We start from the raw sequence: 20,109 nt of genomic DNA, 5'->3' as shown, positions 1-20,109 counted from the left end.
GCCAGCAGAGGGAGAAGCAGGCTCCCTGCTGAGTAAGGAGCCCGATGCAGGACTCAATTCCAGGACCCTGGGATCATGACCTGAGCCAAAGGCAGATGCTTGACCAGCTTAGCCACCCAGGTGTCCCTGAGATTTTATTTTTAAGTAATCTCTACGGCCAGCATTGGGCTCAAACTCACGACCCCGATCAAGAGTCGCACGCTCCACCGACTGAGCCAGCCAGGCGCCCCTAGATCTCCCAACTTCTGACCTTTAGAATTGTGAGCTAAATCTCAGTGGTTTAAGCCACGGTTTATGGTACTTTGTGATGACAGACAAACAAATATAGATGTACTATGGAGAAGGCATTGCTTTCCACGGAAGCACAACATTTTCCTTATAATATTGTAACTGAACCAACGTGAGTTCGCTCCTTGGTGAGTCAGAAACTATACCAGGTTGAGCTGTCACATAAGGAAAAGTTTATTTGCAGCAAATAAGGAGATCACGGGGAATAGCTTCCAAAAGTGACTCCCCAAGCAAGGCTGGATGGGTTCCTTTTATTTAGGGTTAGGATGAATATTTATTTATTTATTTATTTATTTAAGATTTTATTTATTCACTTGAGACACAGGGATACAGAGAGAGAGAGAGAGAGCACGAGCAGGGGGAGAGGCAGAGGAAGAAGCAGGCTCCCCGCTGAGCCAGGAGCCGGATGTGGGGCTCGATCCCAGGACCCTGGGATCATGACCCAAGCCGAAGGCAGATGCTTAACCATCTGAGCCACCCAGGCGCCCCAGGATGAATATTTAGATAGGGAAGCCTTGTCATCCTAGGTAGAGGCGGGCATAAGGTCCCACATGCACCTCAAGGCAACATGCCCGTACATGCATTGTATGTTATGTAAATGAGGCGTGTGCTCCTCCTTGGGTGGGAATTTCAGTATTATAATGAGATAAAGGTCGGGGCGCCTGGGTGGCTCAGTCGTTAAGTGTCTGCCTTTGGCTCAGGTCATGATCCCAAGCTCTATGTCTGGCTCCCTGCTCGGCGGGAAGCCTGCTTCTCCCTCTTCCACTCCCCCTGTTTGTGTTCCTCTCTCGCTCTGTCTCTGTCAAACAAATAAATAAAATCTTTTAAAAAATGAGATAAAGGTAGTTGTTGTTCTAGAGATCACTCCATCCTCCGTCCACCTGCTCAGGTGCGAGTCAGGGGTTGAGCTCAAACTGGTCTGGGTGGTCTGGGGGTCTGGAGGTCTTTTTAGGGCAGTTGCTATGCCTGGCGGGGTGGTTTTCCTTTCCATTTGCCTGAGTTAAGAGATGAGCTGAAAAGAAGAGCTTAAGGAAAATTGTGGGACAAAGGTCGATGAGTACCAGCAGGTGGGCAGTCAAGGTCAGGTCCTGGGGTCTAGCTGGTGACAATCTGTTGGAGCTGATTCCTGCAGGATGACCAGGAACAGCATGTGCCAAGGCCCAGAGGCAGGAAAGTGGATGAGGTCCGGGTGGCTAGGGCACTAAGAGAGGGGGCAAGAAGGGAAGGATGGGACCAGGCAGGGGCAGATGGTGCCAAGATTTGGGTTTTTGTTCTGACGGCTCTGGAAGATCTCTATTTAGGGGACACTGATTGCACCCAGCCCTGTGTTGGACGCTCTATATTCCAGGCTCATTACATCCTTCCAAGACCACCGGGATCAGAAGTCACACAACAGAGGCAGAGTGGAACTTGAACCTTGTGTGCCATCCGCCCTGAGCCAGGGTTATAGCAGGTGAGGACCAAGGACCAGGAGGCAGAGACAGAAGGTGGGGCAGGAAGATCTCTAGCAGAGTTGGTCTTTATTGAGCCATCTCCAAGTGCAAGATACTCAGGTCCTTCCAATTTGAGCGCGCACATCAACTCCCTTATCCTCCAGCCCCCAGGCTAAACCACTCCCAGTAGGGAAGGGATTTTGTCTATCTTTTCATCGCTGACTGCAGGTAGGTCCGCAGTACATATTCGGTAAATGAATGAGTCGTCCCTGAAGGCAATTACGCCCATCTTCCAGACAGAGAAACTGAGGCTCAGAGAGGCGCCTACGCCCTAAACCCTTAACTAGCGGCCAGCTTCCAGCACTTTCCTGAACCCCTCCCCTCGGAGGGGGCTGGAAAGCGCCAGAGGAGGAACTGCCACGGCGCTCAGGCGGCGCCCGGGTCCAGCTGCCTGGCCCGAGGGGCGCGCTGGACACCTGGGCTTCCCGGGCGGGCCCCTGCGTACCCCCAGTGCTTTCGGACTCGGCCCTCCCGCCCTCTCCCCGGGAGGAAAGGGGCCCGAGAGCTGCCCCCTCCCGGCCCACGCTGGAAAACCACCACCCTCCTTGACAATTGTGTTTTCTTGGCCGATCCTCGGGTCCCAAACCCCGCCCCGCGGGGCCATACCATTCTGGCTCGGAGGGGGGACCGGGAGGGGACGCGCAGAGGCTTCCCCCGGGGCTTCTGTCGGGACGCAGCCTGACCCCAGCAGGGGAAGGGAGGGTACTGCGTGGGGGCTCAGGGTGGCGGGCCGCAGGGTCCCTGGACTCCCACCGTGGGGGCCCGCCGTCCCCCGCCGTCCCCGCCCCCCGCCGCGTTGGTTCGCGCCGTGGAACGCCGAGTAACCACCTTTGTGCGGCGGTCGCGGAGCCGCGGAGTTCGCCCGTCCACGCCCCAGGTGGGTAGCTGTCCGCGTCCCGCCCATGCTACGGTCCCCAGCCATGGCCCTCGCCATCCGAGTCGTTTATTGGTAAGCACGACGGCCAGGGGTCCCCCTCCGCGACCCCCACTCGGCCCAACGGTGCTGGGCGCTGGGGCTTGGGGGCTGGACCCACGAAGATCCCTCCCCGAGAAAAGGGGTTCCTGCGGGTGGGGTGGGCGTGAGGGGACCGGCGGGAAGGAAGGGCGTTGATCCGCCTCCGCAGTGCGTGGCACTCAGGACAGCTCAGGTTATCGAAGGTGGAACCGAGACAAGTGTGTGGCCATTTAAGACACCCGACTCCGGGGGCTCCGTTTGCGGAGCGGGTGGGGGGGGGTCACTTTTGCAATGGGAGAGGAGCCTTTGTCAGCGTTTAGGTTTCTCCTCCCCCAGTACCATGAACAGTCATGGGGTGGGGACGGCGAGAGTCGGGAAGGTTCGAGAATGTTCCAGCATGGGTTTGAAAGGAATGAAGACTGTGGGTGCCCATCGTTAGTAGCCCTCCTTCCTTTCGGGTGTGGGTTTCCCCATCTGCAGAGGGTGAGAGCGTGATCTCGGTAGTGACCACGGAGGGAGTGCATGTTGGAGCCAGCCTCCCCGCTAGCGTGAAAAAGCCCCGAGTGGACAGGGGATTTTCTCTCTCGTTGACTGCTCCGTCCCCCTGCGGGCACCTAGCACTGTGCGGACTTGCAAGGACAGGCCTGCCTGTGGGCGCTTAGTAAATGCACGATCAGCGCATTTCCCCTCCCAGAAAGTGCTCGCAGGAGGAGAATATTAGCTCCGTCTTCCTTATAGGGGAGGGTGGGGTCAGGTCCGGAGCTTGAGTGAAATGCCCTGGGGCAGCCGCTGATTCTGAAAGGCTCCGATCCGCGGGCGAGCGCTTTAGAAATGTCCCCGCACCCTCCGCAAGCAAAGCGGAGGGTGGAGTGACATTTTGAGGCCCCCACGCGGCCTGTCCTGAAATAGCCTGCCGTGGGGGTTGGGGAAGCGTTTGGATTCCGGCCTCAGGACTGGGAGGACCTGGGAATCCGGGAGTAAAGGTTTTCGGGACACCTTACCACCACCCCCCCCCCCCCCCCGGGCTGTGGGGGGGGGTGCGGCTTCTGTGGTTCTCATCCTAACCTCGTTTTCTGTTTCCTCCCTCCCGCCTGTGTCTCATACTTGTGGTCCCTCCTTGTCACCCACTTGCTCTGCGCCCCCTCTCCGTCTCTTGGCTCCCCTGCTCTGTATCGGTTTTCCTTATGTGTGGGTGTCCACCTCTTGTCCCCCGTCCCCATGCCCCTTCCAACATTCTCTGTGTGTCTGTCCTCTCCTCTCTCTGTCCCCTCTTTGGTTTTGTTGTCTGCGTTCCTCTTCATGTCTTTTTGGGCCCCCTTCTGTTTCCCTGGGTCTCCCCCACCCCCCTACCCGCCTGCCTCTTCCCCTCTTCGTCCTCTCCCCGGATCCCCACCATCTCTCTCTCTCGCCTGGGACCCACTCTCTTGGACTCTCTTGGACTCCCTCCCACCAGTGGCGCTTGAGGGTACAAGTCCAAGGTAAGTGGAGGGGCCAGCCCCGAGGTGTCCCTGGAAGATGAGGGAGGAGGGCGAGCTGGTCTGGCCCCTGTTGACCCCAGTTGTGACCCCCACACCTCCTTCCCAGTATCTTCAGCTCAAGAAGAAGTTAGAAGATGAGTTCCCCGGCTGCCTGGACATCGTGAGTCTTGGGGATGGGGAAGAGAATCAGAGATGGGTCTCCTTGTGTGTCCCTCAACCCTGAGGCGGCAGCAGGGTGGTTCGGGCTGGCCCTACCCTTCACCCCCATAATCTCCATTTCCCGGGAAGGTGCAGGTGTCCCCAAGTGGGCCGCTCGGCCCCTCCAACAACATCTCTCTCCCCAGTGCGGCGAGGGGACTCCCCAGGCCACCGGCTTCTTTGAAGTGATGGTAGCCGGGAAGTTGGTTCACTCCAAGAAGGTAATGGTGTCTGTCCATCCGTCTCGCCTTGTTCTCAGGCTGGCTGGGTGTTGGGATCTCACCCCTTCCCTCTTCTTCCCCTCCCCAGAGAGGTGATGGCTACGTGGACACAGAGAGCAAGTTTCTGAAGCTGGTGGCCGCCATCAAGGCTGCCTTGGCTCAGGGCTAATGTGCCCTGAAGGCAGAGGTGAGGGGTCCCATCTCCTACACACCGCAGTCGACAGCCAGTTCCTAACGTACTCCGAACCTAAGACTCGTTTCCAGCCCGATATAATCTAGAATGGGTAGTGGCGTCCATATTATTCTCTGGGTCATAGAACTGCTTTTCAGTACCTCCCGAGCCTGATTTCCTGTTTCCAAGCCCGTGTGTTCCAGATGAGCTCCAAACCCCACCTCTTCTAGAACTGGGCACCTGGGCACCCGATGCTAGCCCACTCCAGAACCAGCGGGTAGGGGGGTGGGGGAGACCCAGGGAAACGGAAGGGGGCCCAAAAAGACATGTTCTGGCTCCTGACACTGAGAGCCTGGCCCTACTCTCCCATTCTCTCTACTTGAGCACCAGTCTCTCCCCCTTCTCCCCTGTTGTTCCGGAACTGACTCTTCCAACCCAATATATGGGGGACCCAAGTTCCTGTCCCCAGGAGGCTTGGCTCCAGCGGACTGGTTTCCAAATGCTTGAAATTCAAGTTCTGTTTCTTAGAGTCCTTTACTAGGGCAGAGCGAGGTCACCTTCGCTGTGAATTTGAACGTGCGGATTGAATTAATGCGATACACACAAAGCGGTGTCTTGCTTCCCGTGCAGGTCTGAAATAGAGGGCTCCCCAAATTAACACAGAGAAAGTCAAGAATTACATAATTCCGAAGCAGCTTGAGCGGACTCAATTATGTGCCTCGGCTGTGAGGGTGGGGGCAGGGCTTTCAGTCTCAAAACCCGAAATAGAGCACATCCCTGGCATAAACACACCAGTGGTGGCTTCTTGGCTGCTTCTCGAAGCTCTCGGTAACTCACAGGGGGCTACTTACATCAGCACGAGGTTGCCTGGGGTTCCGAGAGGTCCATCAGTGGATGCTTTCATCCCGCATAAGCAAAAATGGGATTTATGTAAGGGAAAGGAGGGAGCGGGGACTCTTGTTTGCCTCTTTTGTGGGTGCAATTCCCAGGGGTCCCTAAGACCATCCCCGGGTTCAGGGATTCGCTAGAAGGACTTTCAGAACTCAGCAAAGTTACACACATGGTTACAGATGATGATAGCGACAGGATAGCCGTGAAAGTCAGTGAAGGGGAGAGGCGCTGGGGCAGGACCAGGATACCTCATTGTCCCCACGGTCTTTCCGGGGCTCGCGGATGGCGTGGGCTGTCACCGGCATCACGGAAACCCATTTCAGCGGACGGCTTGTCCGGAGAGCGAGTGTTCCCATGGGGCACAGGTGACAGGTGTCCTGTCGCCTCTGCTAGTGGCTGTCTAGCAGCACCCCCCCCCCCCCCCAGCTTTATTGAGAACTAAGTCTTGACCCACTTTGCCTGTTGGATTACAACTTTTCCCTCCTGGGCGTCCGGTTGTCCTTGTGCCTCAGTTTCTCCCTGGGACTGCATTTTGCCCATCACTTGTCTCCCTTTGTCATGGGGTCCCCACTGGTCTCGTCCCCTGCAAGCTGACTCCTCTCCACCTCTTCTCTGCACAGTCCAGTGACCTTGGCCCAGCCCCTCGTGGCAGACGCTTCATGACGGGAAGGACTGAAATGTCTCATGGACGCCTGGTCTTTCCCTGATGTCCCTGCGGCTGCCGAGTGGGGGCAGAGACTGATGCCCCTGGTCCTTGCCTGTGTGTGTGCGCGTGTGTGCCCCCCCACCCCGGGGGGTAGCCCTGCCCCCTGCCCGCCTTGCTCCTTCCCCCCCCCCCCCCCCCCCCGCCTTTTCCCAACTCCCCGCATCCCCCAGCCCCCTGACTACTCTCTGGCATTTGGGGTGGTCCTGCTCCTGGCTTCCTTCTCAGGGTGGCCGAGAGAGGGATCCGGGTGAGTGAGTTGCAGAGTTCAGCAGTATTGACGACAGTTCACTATTCAATAAACATTGGATGAGCTTAACAGAACGGGTCTGTGAGTGTCCATTTTTCCCATGGAATCTGGGCTTCAACATGTGAGCTTGAGGCAGGGGGGACTGAGTTCAGCCCACGATGACAGGCCTCCCATGGAAGCTGGGGCTCGCACCCTTCCTCTGCATCTGGGTGGGCTGGTGAGTCCAGCAGCAATGGGACAGAAAGCAGAGGAGTCCTGGGATGTCAGAGCCGGCTTTGGTCACCACCTTGAGAGCACAGGAGAGCCGTTTCCATGCTCCATTCTGTCGGCTCTTGGAGCAAGTCACAGGGCTGAGCCCACCGGCTAGGGGACTGGGATCCTGGGCGGGCTCTAGCACTTGCCAGCGAAATTAGGAATTGGTTGAGTTGGATTAGCCCCTGGTAGAGCAAGATCGGCAAATGTCGGCAGCGGACCAGCTTGCTGAGGACCCCGTGGTCAGCCGTCACATGACGGCACGGGGCTGGGTTGGCTGTTAGGGCCACTCAGGCGGAGGATAGAGACTCGGGCGCCCCTTGGACCACGGCGTTGGGACCGTCGGTGGGGGGAAGTGATCAGAAGTCTCACAAGCCCACTTAGGAATTTTTCATGGGGCCGGACCGTTTGTAAGACCCGCAGGGAGGCTGGCCACTCCAGTCTCGCTTCAAACACACCACCGACTTTGTATCTCAGGACACCTTTCACGGAGGGCCTTTCTTTCTTTCTTTCTTTTTCTTTCTTTCTTTCTTTCTTTCTTTCTTTCTTTCTTTCTTTCTTTCTTTCTTTCTTTCTTTCTCTTTCTTTCTTTTCTTTCTTTTCTTTTTTCTTTCTTTTCTTTCTTTCCTTTTTCTTTTTCTTTCTTTCCTTTTTCTTTCTTTCTTCTTTCTTTCTTCCTTTCTCTTTCTTTCCTTTTCTTTTTCTTTCTTTTCTTTCTTTCTTTTTTTTTTAAAGATTTTATTTGAGAGAGCACAAGCAGGGAGAACAATGGAGAGGGAGAGGGAGAAGCAGGCCGAAGTGGGGCTCAATCCCAGGACCCTGGGATCGTGACCTGAGCCGAAGGCAGACACTTAACTGACTGAGCCACCCAGGCGCCCCAACACCCCTTTAAAGTGTATAATTTGACGGCTTTACTCTATTCACAGATACAAGCACGCAGCACAACAATTTGAGAACATTTTCACCACCACAGAGGGAAACCCCTCCACTCCCCGCCCCGAGCAACCAGTAATTTGCTTTCTGTTTCTGCGGGATGTGCCTATTCTGAAGATTTCATATAAAACGGGATCATACAATGCGTGGCCTTTTGTGTCTTGCTGCTTTCACTTTAGTGTAATGTTTTCAAGGTTCATCTCCGTAGTAGCATGGATCAGCGTTTATTCCTTTTTTTTTTTTTTCTTGTGGCTGAAGAATATTCCACTGTATGGATCCACCACCTTTTGTCTATCAGTTCCTCAGCTGATGGACATTTGGGTTGTTTCTACTTTCTGGCTCCTGTGAATCATGCCACTGTGACCATGAGCTCACAAGGGTTTGTCTGAACACCTGTTTTCGGTTCCTTTGGGTGTACGCCTAGAAGCGAAATTGCTGGGTCCATGGCAATGATATTTTCTAACCTCTACGGTGTTGGGTCACACAAAGACCGTTAGATTCCTCAGCACTGGGGAGCTCTTAATGCTTTTGGAATTACGGAGGCCACTTGCCTCAACTCAGATACAGTTCTAAGCTGATGAACTCTCAAACCTGAGCCGCTCATTCCGGGAGGACAGAGATGATGTGGTTCCCGCCCGAAGTCAATGCCGATGGCTCACGAGGTTGTGCCTGTGTTCCGCTGATCTATACGCTGTGATTTCCGGGAAAAGTCCCAAGACAACCATCAACAATAGCAGTGAGAAACAGTGCTCCCCACCCCCGAGCATGTCTTCATTTCTAACGATTCTGACGCTTTTCTTAGTAAAACTATTCTTTGGTGGCTGCGTTCTAAGCCAGGTAGAGACAGATCACAGAAAGTGGGCAACTAAGACTTGTCTGAGCCTGACCTTGACCCCGTCTGCCCGCTCAGTTCATTTTGGGGTCTGCCTAGCAACACCACCTGCAGCTCTCACTTCTCCATTTGGCTTAGCGTTGGTTGTGCTGCCAGTTGACAATTTAAATGACACAAAACTCTCAAGCCCTTTACGCAAGACATCTGATGTGTGAGGCTAGGCTAGGTTATGCTTCAGTGGAAACAAGTAAACAAAACCAAACCCAAATCTCAATGGATGAACACAACACGTGCAAAGTCCTCTCCAGGGTAACTGTCCTCTGTGCGTGCGTTCAGTGGTCTAGAGAAGCACTGTCCAGCAGAATGTTCTGTGAGGATGGACTTTTTCTGTGCAACAATATGGCCGCCGGCTCCACGGTGCTATTGAGCACTTGAAATGTGGTGAGTGTCACTGAGGAGCTGCTGAATGTGTTATTTTATTTTATTTAAATTTACATTCAGGGGCACCTGGGTGGTGAAGTCGGTTGAGCATGCCACTCTTGGCCTTGGCTGGGGTGGTGGTCTTGGGGTCATGGGACTGAGCCCTGCATCTGGCTCCACGCTGGGCGTGGAGCCTGCTTAAGATTCTCTCTCTCCTTCTTCCTCTGCCCCTCCCCCTTGTGCACACGCTCTCTCTCTCAAATAAATCTTTTTTAAAAATAAAAAAAAATTTACAATCAAATACGCATGGCATGTGCCAATGGTTACCTTATTTTTTAAAAAAGATTTTATTTATTTGAGAGAGAGAGCCCAGAGGGCGAGTGAGAAGGAGAAGCTGACTCCCCACCGAGCAGAGAGCCCAAGGGGGGCTCGATCCCAGGACCCTGAGATCATGACCTGAGCTGAAGGCAGATGCTTAACGGACTGAGCCACCCAGGCGCCCCCAGTTCCCTTATTGAGCAGCTGCAGATCTAAACTTTTGGAGACTCCTGTTGCTGCGTCTGGACCCACAGCACCCTCAGTACACCTGGCTGGGGAAGAGCGGCGAGACCCATGCACCGGCTCTTAAAGGCGTCAGCAAGGAAGTGACGCACACCAGCTCTCCTCGCAGCCCATTGGCCAGACGGGCACACGGCCCCGCCCACCGGCAGAACTGGGCTGGGGACTGCAGTCTTCCTGTATTCAGCAACGGGAGGTGAGCTGGAACAATTGGTGAGCACTAGAAATACCTACCCTGGTCCTTTTATTTTAATTTTACCTTGTGCCTGGAAGAGAAAGTGCCATGATCCTATTTTTGCTTAACTGGGACAATTCACACCTTCAAGAACAAAAAGAATGCAGCCGGGAAGGTCCCTCCTTTCCGGAACCGGGAGACACAGTGAATTCTTGTCCAACAGCGACACCGTGTGGCCATTTTGAGAACAGCACCCCCCCCATCACTCCGGGTAACCAGAGCATCCCCTTCTGGTCATTGAGATTTCGTGTAGTCGAGTGAATCACCACGTTTGGCGTGGTGACATGACCCTTTTCAAATAAATACAGAGGAGGGAAAAGTATATCTTCTCTCTCTTCAAGTTCTCTCTCTGGGCCCCTTCCATTTAGTCTATAACCAGTCCCAGCTTCAGTACTTGCTGGCTGTGGGACCTCAGACAAATGTCCTCACCTATCAGGGTGATGATTTAGTGGAGGGAGGAAGCAAGGGAAATGGGGGTGAGGTATCAAAGCAACGCCAGGTGGAGGCTGGGAGTCACCAGGATCAAGTGCAAAATGAGAGGTTTTGCCCTCGATGCTTCTGTAGCATCTTCCCTGTGATTCAGAGAACTGCTTGTCTTGCCTCCCTGCCCTTCCTGACTTTTCTCCATCTGGGGGAAAGACTGAACCCCCCTCTCCCCTCAGCCCTACCTCTCAGCGGCTCCATGTCCCATGCCTCATGACAGGCTGTTCCGCTCACCTTAAAAAAAGTTTTTGTTTTTTTTTTTAACTTCAAGGACATTTATTGGGGCACCTAGCTGGCTCAGCCCATAGACCGTGGGACTCTTGATCTCAGGGGCGTGAGTTCAAGCCCCACATTGGGGGTGGAGCCTATTTAAAAGAAATTCAAGGACATGTATTGTTAAGAAGTCTTGAGGTTGGTGGTCAGCTCAACAATGTGATCAAGGTTTCAGAATTGTTCTTTTTATTCTCTTCTCTTTAGTTTGTTGGGTTTTTATCTGCTTGCTTCTTTGCCGCATGGTGGCAAGATGGCCGTTGCAACTCCAGGCATCACATCTGTGTCCAAAACAGGAAGGAAGAGGAAGACACCCTGCCAGCACACTTTCTTTTTGTACCTGTCACCCTGCAGTTTTTTGAATCGAAGTAAAATACACATAACCTAAAATTTACCATTTTAACCATCTTAAGGTACACGATTGATTCGGTGACATTTAGTACATTTCCAATCATGTGCAAATATCACTACTTTCCAGTTCCAGAACACTTCATCATTCCAAAAAGAAACTCTGAACCCATTAAGCACCCACCTCTCATTCCTCCCTCCCTCCATCTGATGGTACCCACTAATCTACTTTATAGATGTGCCTATCCGGGGGCCCCTGGGTGGCTCATTCGGTTGAGCATCTGCCTTCAGCTCAGGTCATGATCTCAGGGTCCTGGGATTGAGCCCTGCATCGGGCTCCCTGCTCAGCAGGGGGCCTGCTTCTCCTTTTCCTGCTCCCCCTGCTTGTGCTCTCTCTCTGTCAAATAAATAAAATATTTAAAAAAGAAGACCTTATTTTTTCAGAGCAGTTTTAGGTTCACAGCAAAGTTGAGCAGAAAATCCAGAGAGTCCCTGTATACCACCTACCCTCACATACGCATGGCCTCCCCCAAATCGACACCCCCCCACGATAGTGGTACTTCTGTTGCAATCAGTGAAATTTTATTGACACGTTATCACCCCGAGTCCATAATTTACATTAGGGTTCATTCTTGGTGTTGTACATTCTATGGGTTTTGACAAATATGTAATGACATGTATTCACCATCACAGTACCCTATAACACCCTACATGTATTCCCCATTGCAACATCCTCACTGCCCTCAAAATCCTCTGTGCTCCATCTGTTCATCCCTCCCCCTTAATTCCTGGAAACCTCTGATCGCTATACTGTGTCCATAGTTTTGTCTTTTCCAGAATATCATGTAGTTGGAATTATACAGTAAGAGTGTATCAATATTGGTAGCCTTTTCAGATTGGCTTGTTTCAATTAGGAATATGCATTTAACTTTCCCCCATGTCTTTTCATGGCTTAATAGCTCTTTTCTTTTCTTTTCTTTTTTTTTAAGATTTTGTTTATTTGACAGAGAGAGAGCACATGTGGGGGGAGCTGCAGGCAGAGGGAGAAGCAGGTTTCCCACCGAGCAGGGAGCCCGATGCAGGTCTCCATCCCAGGACCCTGGGATTGTGACCTGAGCCAAAGGCAGATATTTAACTGACTGAGCCACCCAGGCGCCCCCAAGATTACTTAATTCTAAGGTTCCTTCTTTAGCTATTTGTTTACACCGAATTACAGTTTCCACAAGAAAGGCAGGAGGAATACACGATTCTTCCTAATGTAGCAGTGTTTGGAACATTACACTGGAGTCTCAACAACTTTCTCCAGTTTTTTTTTTTTTCTTTCTTTTTTGAGGACCATTGTGAACCCATCAGTGTTTATGTTTCTGATGTATTTCAACCTGTTGCAGATGTATTTCTTTTGAAGCTTAAATTGAAGCTTCTTGGAGGTGGTCCCTGGGTCCTTGGACATAAAAGCTCAGTAACCTCTGAGAGCTTCGTATCTTTGTGGGGGACAAGATGTTCCAGGCTTGTCTTGGTTTTTCCCACCTCAGACCTGGGGTCAGCCTTGTCGCCAAAAAAACCCTCAGGTTACCCTCAGAGGGAGATGCTATTTAGAGACCCCCTAGATATCTAGATGAGAGGTAGCGAAATCTGCAGGCACTCAGCGGGTCAAGATGCCCGACACTGCCCACCCTGATGCTTCTGTGCTGGGTCTCCCCGCCCTCTGCACCTGTCTCCCCGATGCCCTTCTGTGTCTGTCCCTACCAGCGTCTGTTGGATAAGCGGAAGGAGCTTTTGTTGCATCCTGGAAGCCCCCGGGCCTGTCCACTCTGTTATATGTCTGCCCTCCCCGCACAGCCTGTCACATGTCTCCCCCCTTCCCTCCCCTCCACCTGATCTAATTCTCTCTGTGCTCTGCTGAGGCCGGGCTGACCTAAGAGGATTGGAGCATTTGCTAAATAAATGGGACCGGGACAGGGTCAGAGAACCGCTTGCGGCGGACAGCCACAGGGGGGCAGCAGAGGGAAGCGGGAGCCGGGGAGACAGCGCCCCAGCAGAGGGGGCGAGGGGCGCTCCCACCAGAGAGGAGAAACAGAGGGAGGGGGAAGGTCTGGGAAGGAAGGTTGGGGGTGGGGGGGTGATTTCAGATTCACAAAAAAATCAAGAAGATACATATCCAGCGCTCCATTCACATCTTACCTGAGCAGGTGCATTTATTACAATGAGTAAACCAATATTGATACACTCTTATTAACTAAAGCCCTTAGTTTATTCAGTTTTCCTTAGTTTCTCCCGAATGTCCTTTTTCTGTTCCAGGATACTGTCCCTGGACACCACATTCTGCGTCTCCTTAGGCTCCATTCGGCTTGGGCAGTTTCTCAGACTTCCCTTGTTTTGATGACCTGGATGGTGTTGAGGAGTATGGGTCAGATATTTTGGAGAACACCGCTCTATGGAATTTGTCTGAAGTTTTCCTCATGACTAGATTGGGGTTATGGGTCTGGAGAGGAAGACCGTGGAATTCACATCAGATCAAGGCTACACAATCATCTGGCTGTGGTAGGGTCCATCCAGCTGTGCTCTTGAGAAGGAAGTCACTACATGCAGCCTGTTGCATGTCCAGCTGAGACTGCCGAGGCTCAGAGAGGTGTAGTTGCCTGCCCCAAGTTACACAGCAGATACCTGGTGCTGCCAGGGTCTGGTCCAGCCCTGAGTTACTCTACGCTACAGAGACTCAGGGTGAAAGAGATACAGAGACTGAGAGATGAGAGTCCAAAATGCAGGAAGGGAGAGGAGGAAGGGGGTCAGGAACAGATGAAGAAGATGGGAACCTGGGAGGAGTTGAGTGACAGATGGAGACTGGGGACCCAGACAAGAAGGCAGGGAAGGGATGCAACAAGTGGAGGGTTGGAGAGAGACAGAAGCAGAAAAAGACAATGAGAAAGTTCTTTATGTGATGCTATCATTAACCATCGTCTTGGTGGATGCTATTTCTTGAGCACTTAGAAGCTCAGGCTTGGCTAAGGTTTATGATTTGGGGGGTCTGGGTGGCTCAGTCGGTTAAGTGTCTGACTCTGGATTTGGGCTCGGGCCATGAACTCAGGGTAAGGAGATCTATCTCTATCTGAGATAGAGCCCTGCAGCAGGCTCCGTGCTCGGTGTAGAGCCTGCTTGGGATTCTCTCTCTCCCTCTGCCCCCTCCCTTAAAAAAAAATTATATGATTTGACTCACTTAATCCTTCTCAAATCCCTGCTTCTCACCAAGAAACCCTTACATTAAAAGCTTACACACTTCTAAAAAATCTTTCCTTAAACTTTTAAAATTGTTATTTAATTTGCATTAAATAAAGTATACAGGTCTGAAGTGTTCAACGTAATTGATTCGATATCAGCACCCATTACCCCAAAAAGCTCCCCGGGGCATATTTGTAGTCCTTTTCTCTCCATGCTTCCAACCTTGGAGACCACCGATTTGCTTTCTGTTAAAAATAGATGTGTTTTTGCCTCCTATAGAATTTCATAGAAATGAAATCACACAGTATATCATCTCTTGTGCCTGGCTTTTTTCCCCGCTCAGGATAAGGATTTTGAGATTCTCCCATATTGCTGTGTGTATCTATAGTTTGTTCCTTTCCATTGCTAAGTGGCACTGCTGTATGGATATACCATAATTTTGTTGGTCCATCCACTCGGGCTGTCTCCATTTTTGTCTGCCATGAATAGAGCTGCTATGAACATTCTTGGATTCTGCAGACGCTGACCTGGCCTAAGAGGGTGGGGGCAGGTGGTAAGTCGGGTCAAGGCCAAGGAAACCTGCTGGGGAGAAGCCCAAGGACTGGGGGATGGGCGGGGCGGGGGAGGGGGAGACCAGAGAAGGAGAGGAAATGGGAAACATGGGTGCGGGCAGGGCAGAGAGGTGGGAGAAGAGGGAAGAGATGTGGGGGGTGGGGGCTTGTCTGGTGGCAGAAGGGTAAGACCACCCACTTGCTCAGTGCTTCCTGTAAATCAGGCTCTGTGCTGAGCATATAAATGGCACACTCCATATGACTCACACCCGCGCACGTGGAGAGGGTGTGGTTGTTATCCAGAGTCCCATGGACGTCCAGCTGTCCACATGTCCTATTCCGAAGAGTCCAAGAAGCAGATGGGCTTGGCACAATTTGCTGGCGCAGAAGGTTAAGGGCCATGCTCTCCAGCTGGGCGGCCTGGTGCTTGCCCATGCAGCTCGGGCACTTGCTGTTTTCTCGGAAAGGCACTTGAATGCTCTGATGTTTGGTGTGACCTCCTGGAGGCGAGGGATTAAGCTGCCTGCCTTAAAGGACCTTTTTGTAAGGATATTAGAGCATATAGGACAGCTGCTGTCACATGGGAAGTGACATGCTGGGGGAGGGGGGCTGCATGTTCTGGTTTTGAGAGCAAGAAACTCCAGTGCCTCGGTTTCCCCTTCTTTCTGTCCCCCTCCCCCCATCTCTACCCTCTCTTCCCGTTTCTCTGCCCCTCCGTCTCCTCATGGGGTCTTAGGGTGTTTTTCTGTGTACATTTCTACCGGGGGCTCTCTCATAAGCAGGAGGGGTTAATTGCGCACTCCCCACCCCAGTCTGTCATGTGTCCCTCTAAATCCTTGCTAATTCTCCCTATATTTTGCTGAGGCTGGCCTGGTCTAAGAGGATTGGAGCATTTGCTAAATAGGAACAGGACAGGGTCAGAGAAACAGCTGTGGGGAGACCCAGGGGCCAGAACGGCCACAGGGGGGCAGCAGAGAAGCTGGAGGGAGCATGGAATTGGTAGAAGGATAGAGACCATGGACCCCAAATATAGACTTTGTAGATCCCGACCCATACGTGAAAGGACCCTTGATTTATGACAAATTACCAGGCTCTTCATCAACTGACCACTGAAAAATCTCTGAAAAAGAAGAAAAAATCCCTGAGTCCCTACCTCACACCAAACAGAACCAATTCTAGATGTATTTAAGACCTCCTAAACATGAGATAAAACTATAAAGATTTTAGAGGACAAAACAGACTATCTTTATGACCAAGTGCTAATGAAAGACAACCCCCCCCCCCCCCCGCTGGAAAGATTTCTTAAACAAGAAAGCAAAAGCAAAAAGCATGAACTTAGAGCAGAAAAAGGAAGCCAAACCAAATCAAACCTGAGCTATAGTCAAAGCAGTCCCCCGGGGATCTCAAACCGATGCCTTCTGTAAATTGTTTCGACAGTTTTCGACAAGGCGTGTAGACCCGTGGGATGTCAGCTTTTATAGACTTTTATGTCAATTTGAAAATGGGGCTTATTTTGTTTTAAGTCATCTTTCCTTTTTGTTATAATAATTTTATTTTGCTTTACAGCATCTCGCTGTGCCACCGACGGTAAGGAAAAAAGACACTGGTCCGTAAGGACAGATAATGAGAAGCACTGAACTAGACAACATTCAAATCACAAAATTTTATTTATGAAAAAAATACAAATAGGAAAAATATTTGCAATCAAAAGGGATGTAAGGATAAATGGGTTAAAGATAAAAATGGGGCACCTGGCTGGCTCCGTGGATATAGAGCGTGTGACTCTTGACCTCAGGGTCCTGAGTTCAAGCCCCACTCCCAGTGTGGGAGTAAAGCTTACTTTAAAAAAAAAAAAGAAAAATGGGCTAAAAAACCAGAAAACGCTGTGACTATTCCTAATGTCCAACTAACATGTGAGAGAGAGTAACTTCTTGATCATCAGTAAATGGATAATCACCACAGTGATGCCTCAAGCCAGCCGACTGGCAAGCATTAAAAGGTCCCACATCCTAAATGTTTCCAAGGGCGCCGACCCTCAGAGGAGGGCTGGGCGAACCAGGCCGGTCAAGGCCGGTAGAAAGCTCTTGGAGCATTGAGAAGCAAACAGAAGCTGCGAGCAGAGGTTCCACGTGACCCCTGGGATCCCACACAAATGCCCATGTGTGCCCTAAATAATGCTGTGGGGGCCCCACAGTGAGTGGGTGGGCTCACAGTGAACATGAGATGCCACCTCCGCAGGTGGGGTGAATAGGGGTGTGTTCCCGCCACAGAGCACCTGACCGCGACCCCTGTCCTCACCCACGGGCGGCCAACTGCAGGCCGATCAAACTCTCATCCCCTCTGACCCCGTGGGAACTGCAAGACTCCGTGGGGACAGATTCCCCTATAAATCCAGTAACCTCCTGAGTTCTGAGTCACTGTAATCTGCAGGGTCATCTCCCTCTTGGGATCCGGACATCAAGGGGAAAGAGGGCTCCTCCAAAGGGTCTTGGGGCAAGTGAAGCCCTGTGAAATTGGGGGCCAGTACGGGGTCTGGTGAGAAGTCCGAGACGAAGGAGTTCTGAGGCCAGGCTGGGGCTGAGGCAGGGGCCTGGGCAGTGGGGACGTGGCCCTGGGAGCCCTGCTCTGGGTCCCACCAGGCCCGGCGGAGGCTGTAGACGCTGGGATCTGCTGCCGGGGAGACCCGCGCAAGGCTGAGCCGAGCGGGGCTGCAGATGCCGAGGCTCCCTGGGAACATGGGTCTCCCAGGGACCGGGACCGAGGCAGGATCCGGGGCAGGAACAGGGGCAGGGACAGGGACAGGGAAAGGAGCAGGAAAGGGAAAAGGGACCAGGGTGGGGTCAGGGGCAGGAATAGAATCAGGGGCAGGGGCTCCAGGGCCCTGGGGTGCAGCACGGGCTCCTCGACCTCGCCCTATGGGCAGTCCCTGCAGCCTCGCGTGCTTGGCCCGATGGTTCTTGAACCACACCTGGAGGGAGGGACAGAGGGGACAAGGAGGAGGTGTGAAAGGGCTTGCCTCATCCCAGCGGTAGGGCTGCTTGGGAGAAAAAAAGCCTGTCTCATCAGGGAAATGCAAATCAAAACCACAATGAGATACCACCTCACACCAGTCAGAATGGCTCAAATTAACAAGTCAGAAAACAGATGTTGGGAGGATGTGGAGAAAGGGGAACCCTCTTACACTGTTGGTGGGAATGCAAGCTGGTGCAGCCACTCTAGAAAACAGTATGGAGGTTCCTCAACAAGTTGAAAATAGAGCTACCCTACGACCCAGCAATTGCACTACTGGGTATTTACCCCAAAGATACAAATGTAGTGACCTGAAGGGGCACCTGCACCCCAGTGTTTATAGCAGCATGTCCAAAATAGCCAAACTATGGAAAGAGCCCAGATGTCCATCGACAGATGAATGGATAAAGAAGATGTGGTATATATATATACAATGGAATATTATGCAGCCATCAAAAAGGGAAATCTTGCCATTTGCAATGAAGTGGATGGAACTAGAAGGTATTATGCTAAGCGAAATAAGTCAGTCAGAGAAAGACAATTATCATATGATCTCAATGATATGTGGAATTTAAGAAACAAAACAGAGGAGCATAGGGGAAGGGAGGAAAAAATAAAACAAGATGAAATCAGAGAGAGAGACAATCCATAAGAGACTCTTAACTATAGGAAACAAACTGAGGGTTGCTGGAGGGGAGTTGGGGGGGGATGGGGTAACTGGGTGATGGGCATTAAGGAGGGCACGTGATATGATGAGCACTGGGTGTTATCTAAGACTGATGAATCACTGAACTCTACCTCTGAAACTAATAATACAGTATATGTTAATTAATTGAATTTAAATAAAAAAAAAAAGCTGGCCTCATACCGCTCCCTATGGCCCTAGGTCCAGTTTGAGGCCCCTGGGCTGCGGGGTGCAGGAGGCTGCAGGGGAGGGTGCAGAGGGCAGGAGGGGCAGGGCGTGGGCACCCCGGAGCCCAGGGGCTGGGCTTCACAGAGGCCCTGAGTGCTGGTGCCTGGAGATCCATTAGGGCTTCAGTCTGGGCAGGATCACGTTGGCTGGTTTGGACAGCACAGGGGTTGAGGTGAACTTGGGGTCCAGCCCTGGGTCTACACAGGGGGCCCCTTGCTCACTTTGTGGAACCCTCTGGCCTCAGTCTGCTCAGCAGTAGCGGGGGAGGGCTCAGCCCCCAGGAAGTGCCACCTTCTTCGTGGATCTTGTGAAGACTGGGGACAAGGGGGGCGGGGGGGTCATACCTGCACTTGATGTTCATCCAGGTCGAGCCTGGCCGCCAGGGTGAGGCGTTCCTCGTAGCTCGGGTAATGGTTCATCGTGAAATATTTCCTCAGCTCCTGCAGCTGCTCCTTGAGGTACACCGTGCGCTTCTTCCGGGGCCTTGGGAGCCTTTGGGGTGCTGGGGGGCCTGGTCGAAGGACAAACAGGGTCAGACAAGCCAGAGACAGCCCCCAGCCCGCCATCGCCCCTCCCCCTGCCTGGGCCAGGCCCTTGTGAGCAGGTGGGAGGCTCAGGCCTGCGGTACGAGGCCCAGCTGTGGATTAGAGGCAGCCTGTGGACCAGATGCCCCGGGGTCAGGCCCTGGCTCTCCCCCTTCCAGCCCGAGTCCCTGGGCGCATCTGGGCCTCAGTGTCCACGTCCTTGAAATGGGCCTAATAACAGCTCCGGTCTTGCGATTCCAGGGCCCACAGCCATGGAAGGCAGGCACGGTGGGCGCCCCCGGCTCAGCCAGCTTGCTGCCTCGGGTGGGCTCCCACCTCGCCCGGCCCCCCAGCCCCTCCCACCAACGGCCACAGCCTCCCTCACGCTTGCAGGCGGCCAGTGTCCACCAGGCCCTCTGCTCAGCCCACCCCAAGAATTTAAGTCCACGCCCCAGCTCCACAGAAGTCCCCACAGCACAGGGTGGGACCCCCCTCCCTGCCCCGGACAGGGGCCTCCCCAGCCTCAGCCACAGCGGCCAGCCGACAACCCCCCGCCGGCCCAGGCCGCTCAGGTAGACCCAGGCGCACCTGCCAGAGGGTCTGGCTCCTGCATCCTCGCCGCTCCTCGGCTGCTGCGCGTGAGGCTCGGCCCACAGGACCTGGGGCTTAAATCCCACCGGCAAGCTGTGCCCACCCAGACCCAGCCTGAGGGTCCCGGGACTCTCCCTCTCTCACCCACCCTCAGCCCCGCCCCTGGAGGAGTCACAGTGAGTGAGTAATCCTTTCCCCCCTGGGGGTGGGGGCGGGGCTGGGGGCTGGGACCTCAGTGGCAAGACAGCCTTGGTCGCACCCTCAGGGGGCTCTCGCCCAGGGGAACCCCACGCTGCCCATGGTGCGGGGTCCCCGTCCCAGGAAA

The 20,109-nt window shown here is 53.0% G+C and overlaps 2 protein-coding genes across 2 annotated transcripts; one reads left to right on the top strand and one right to left on the bottom strand.

The window, feature by feature from the left end:
• Positions 1 to 2,575: 2,575 nt before the first annotated feature.
• Positions 2,576 to 6,723, top strand: SELENOW (selenoprotein W). The gene is made up of 6 exons (XM_032388741.1): positions 2,576 to 2,730; positions 4,190 to 4,214; positions 4,321 to 4,374; positions 4,559 to 4,633; positions 4,722 to 4,820; positions 6,317 to 6,723. Exons 1-5 carry the CDS (start codon positions 2,684 to 2,686, stop codon positions 4,800 to 4,802), a joined length of 282 nt encoding a protein of 93 aa, XP_032244632.1. The 5' UTR covers positions 2,576 to 2,683; the 3' UTR covers positions 4,803 to 4,820; positions 6,317 to 6,723.
• Positions 6,724 to 14,728: 8,005 nt separating this feature from the next.
• LOC116622477 (homeobox protein aristaless-like 3) lies at positions 14,729 to 19,235 on the bottom strand. The gene is made up of 4 exons (XM_032388948.1): positions 19,014 to 19,235; positions 17,655 to 17,715; positions 15,015 to 15,247; positions 14,729 to 14,797 (listed from the first exon to the last, which is right to left on the bottom strand). Exons 1-4 carry the CDS (start codon positions 19,233 to 19,235, stop codon positions 14,729 to 14,731), a joined length of 585 nt encoding a protein of 194 aa, XP_032244839.1.
• Between the last annotated feature and the right edge of the window lie 874 nt (positions 19,236 to 20,109).

This window comes from Phoca vitulina, unplaced genomic scaffold (genome assembly GCF_004348235.1).
Source record: "Phoca vitulina isolate PV1807 unplaced genomic scaffold, GSC_HSeal_1.0 scaffold52, whole genome shotgun sequence".
Taxonomy (NCBI): domain Eukaryota; kingdom Metazoa; phylum Chordata; class Mammalia; order Carnivora; family Phocidae; genus Phoca; species Phoca vitulina.
The sequence above is the reverse complement of the archived record's forward strand: the minus strand, read 5'-3'. Positions and strand labels throughout refer to the sequence as shown.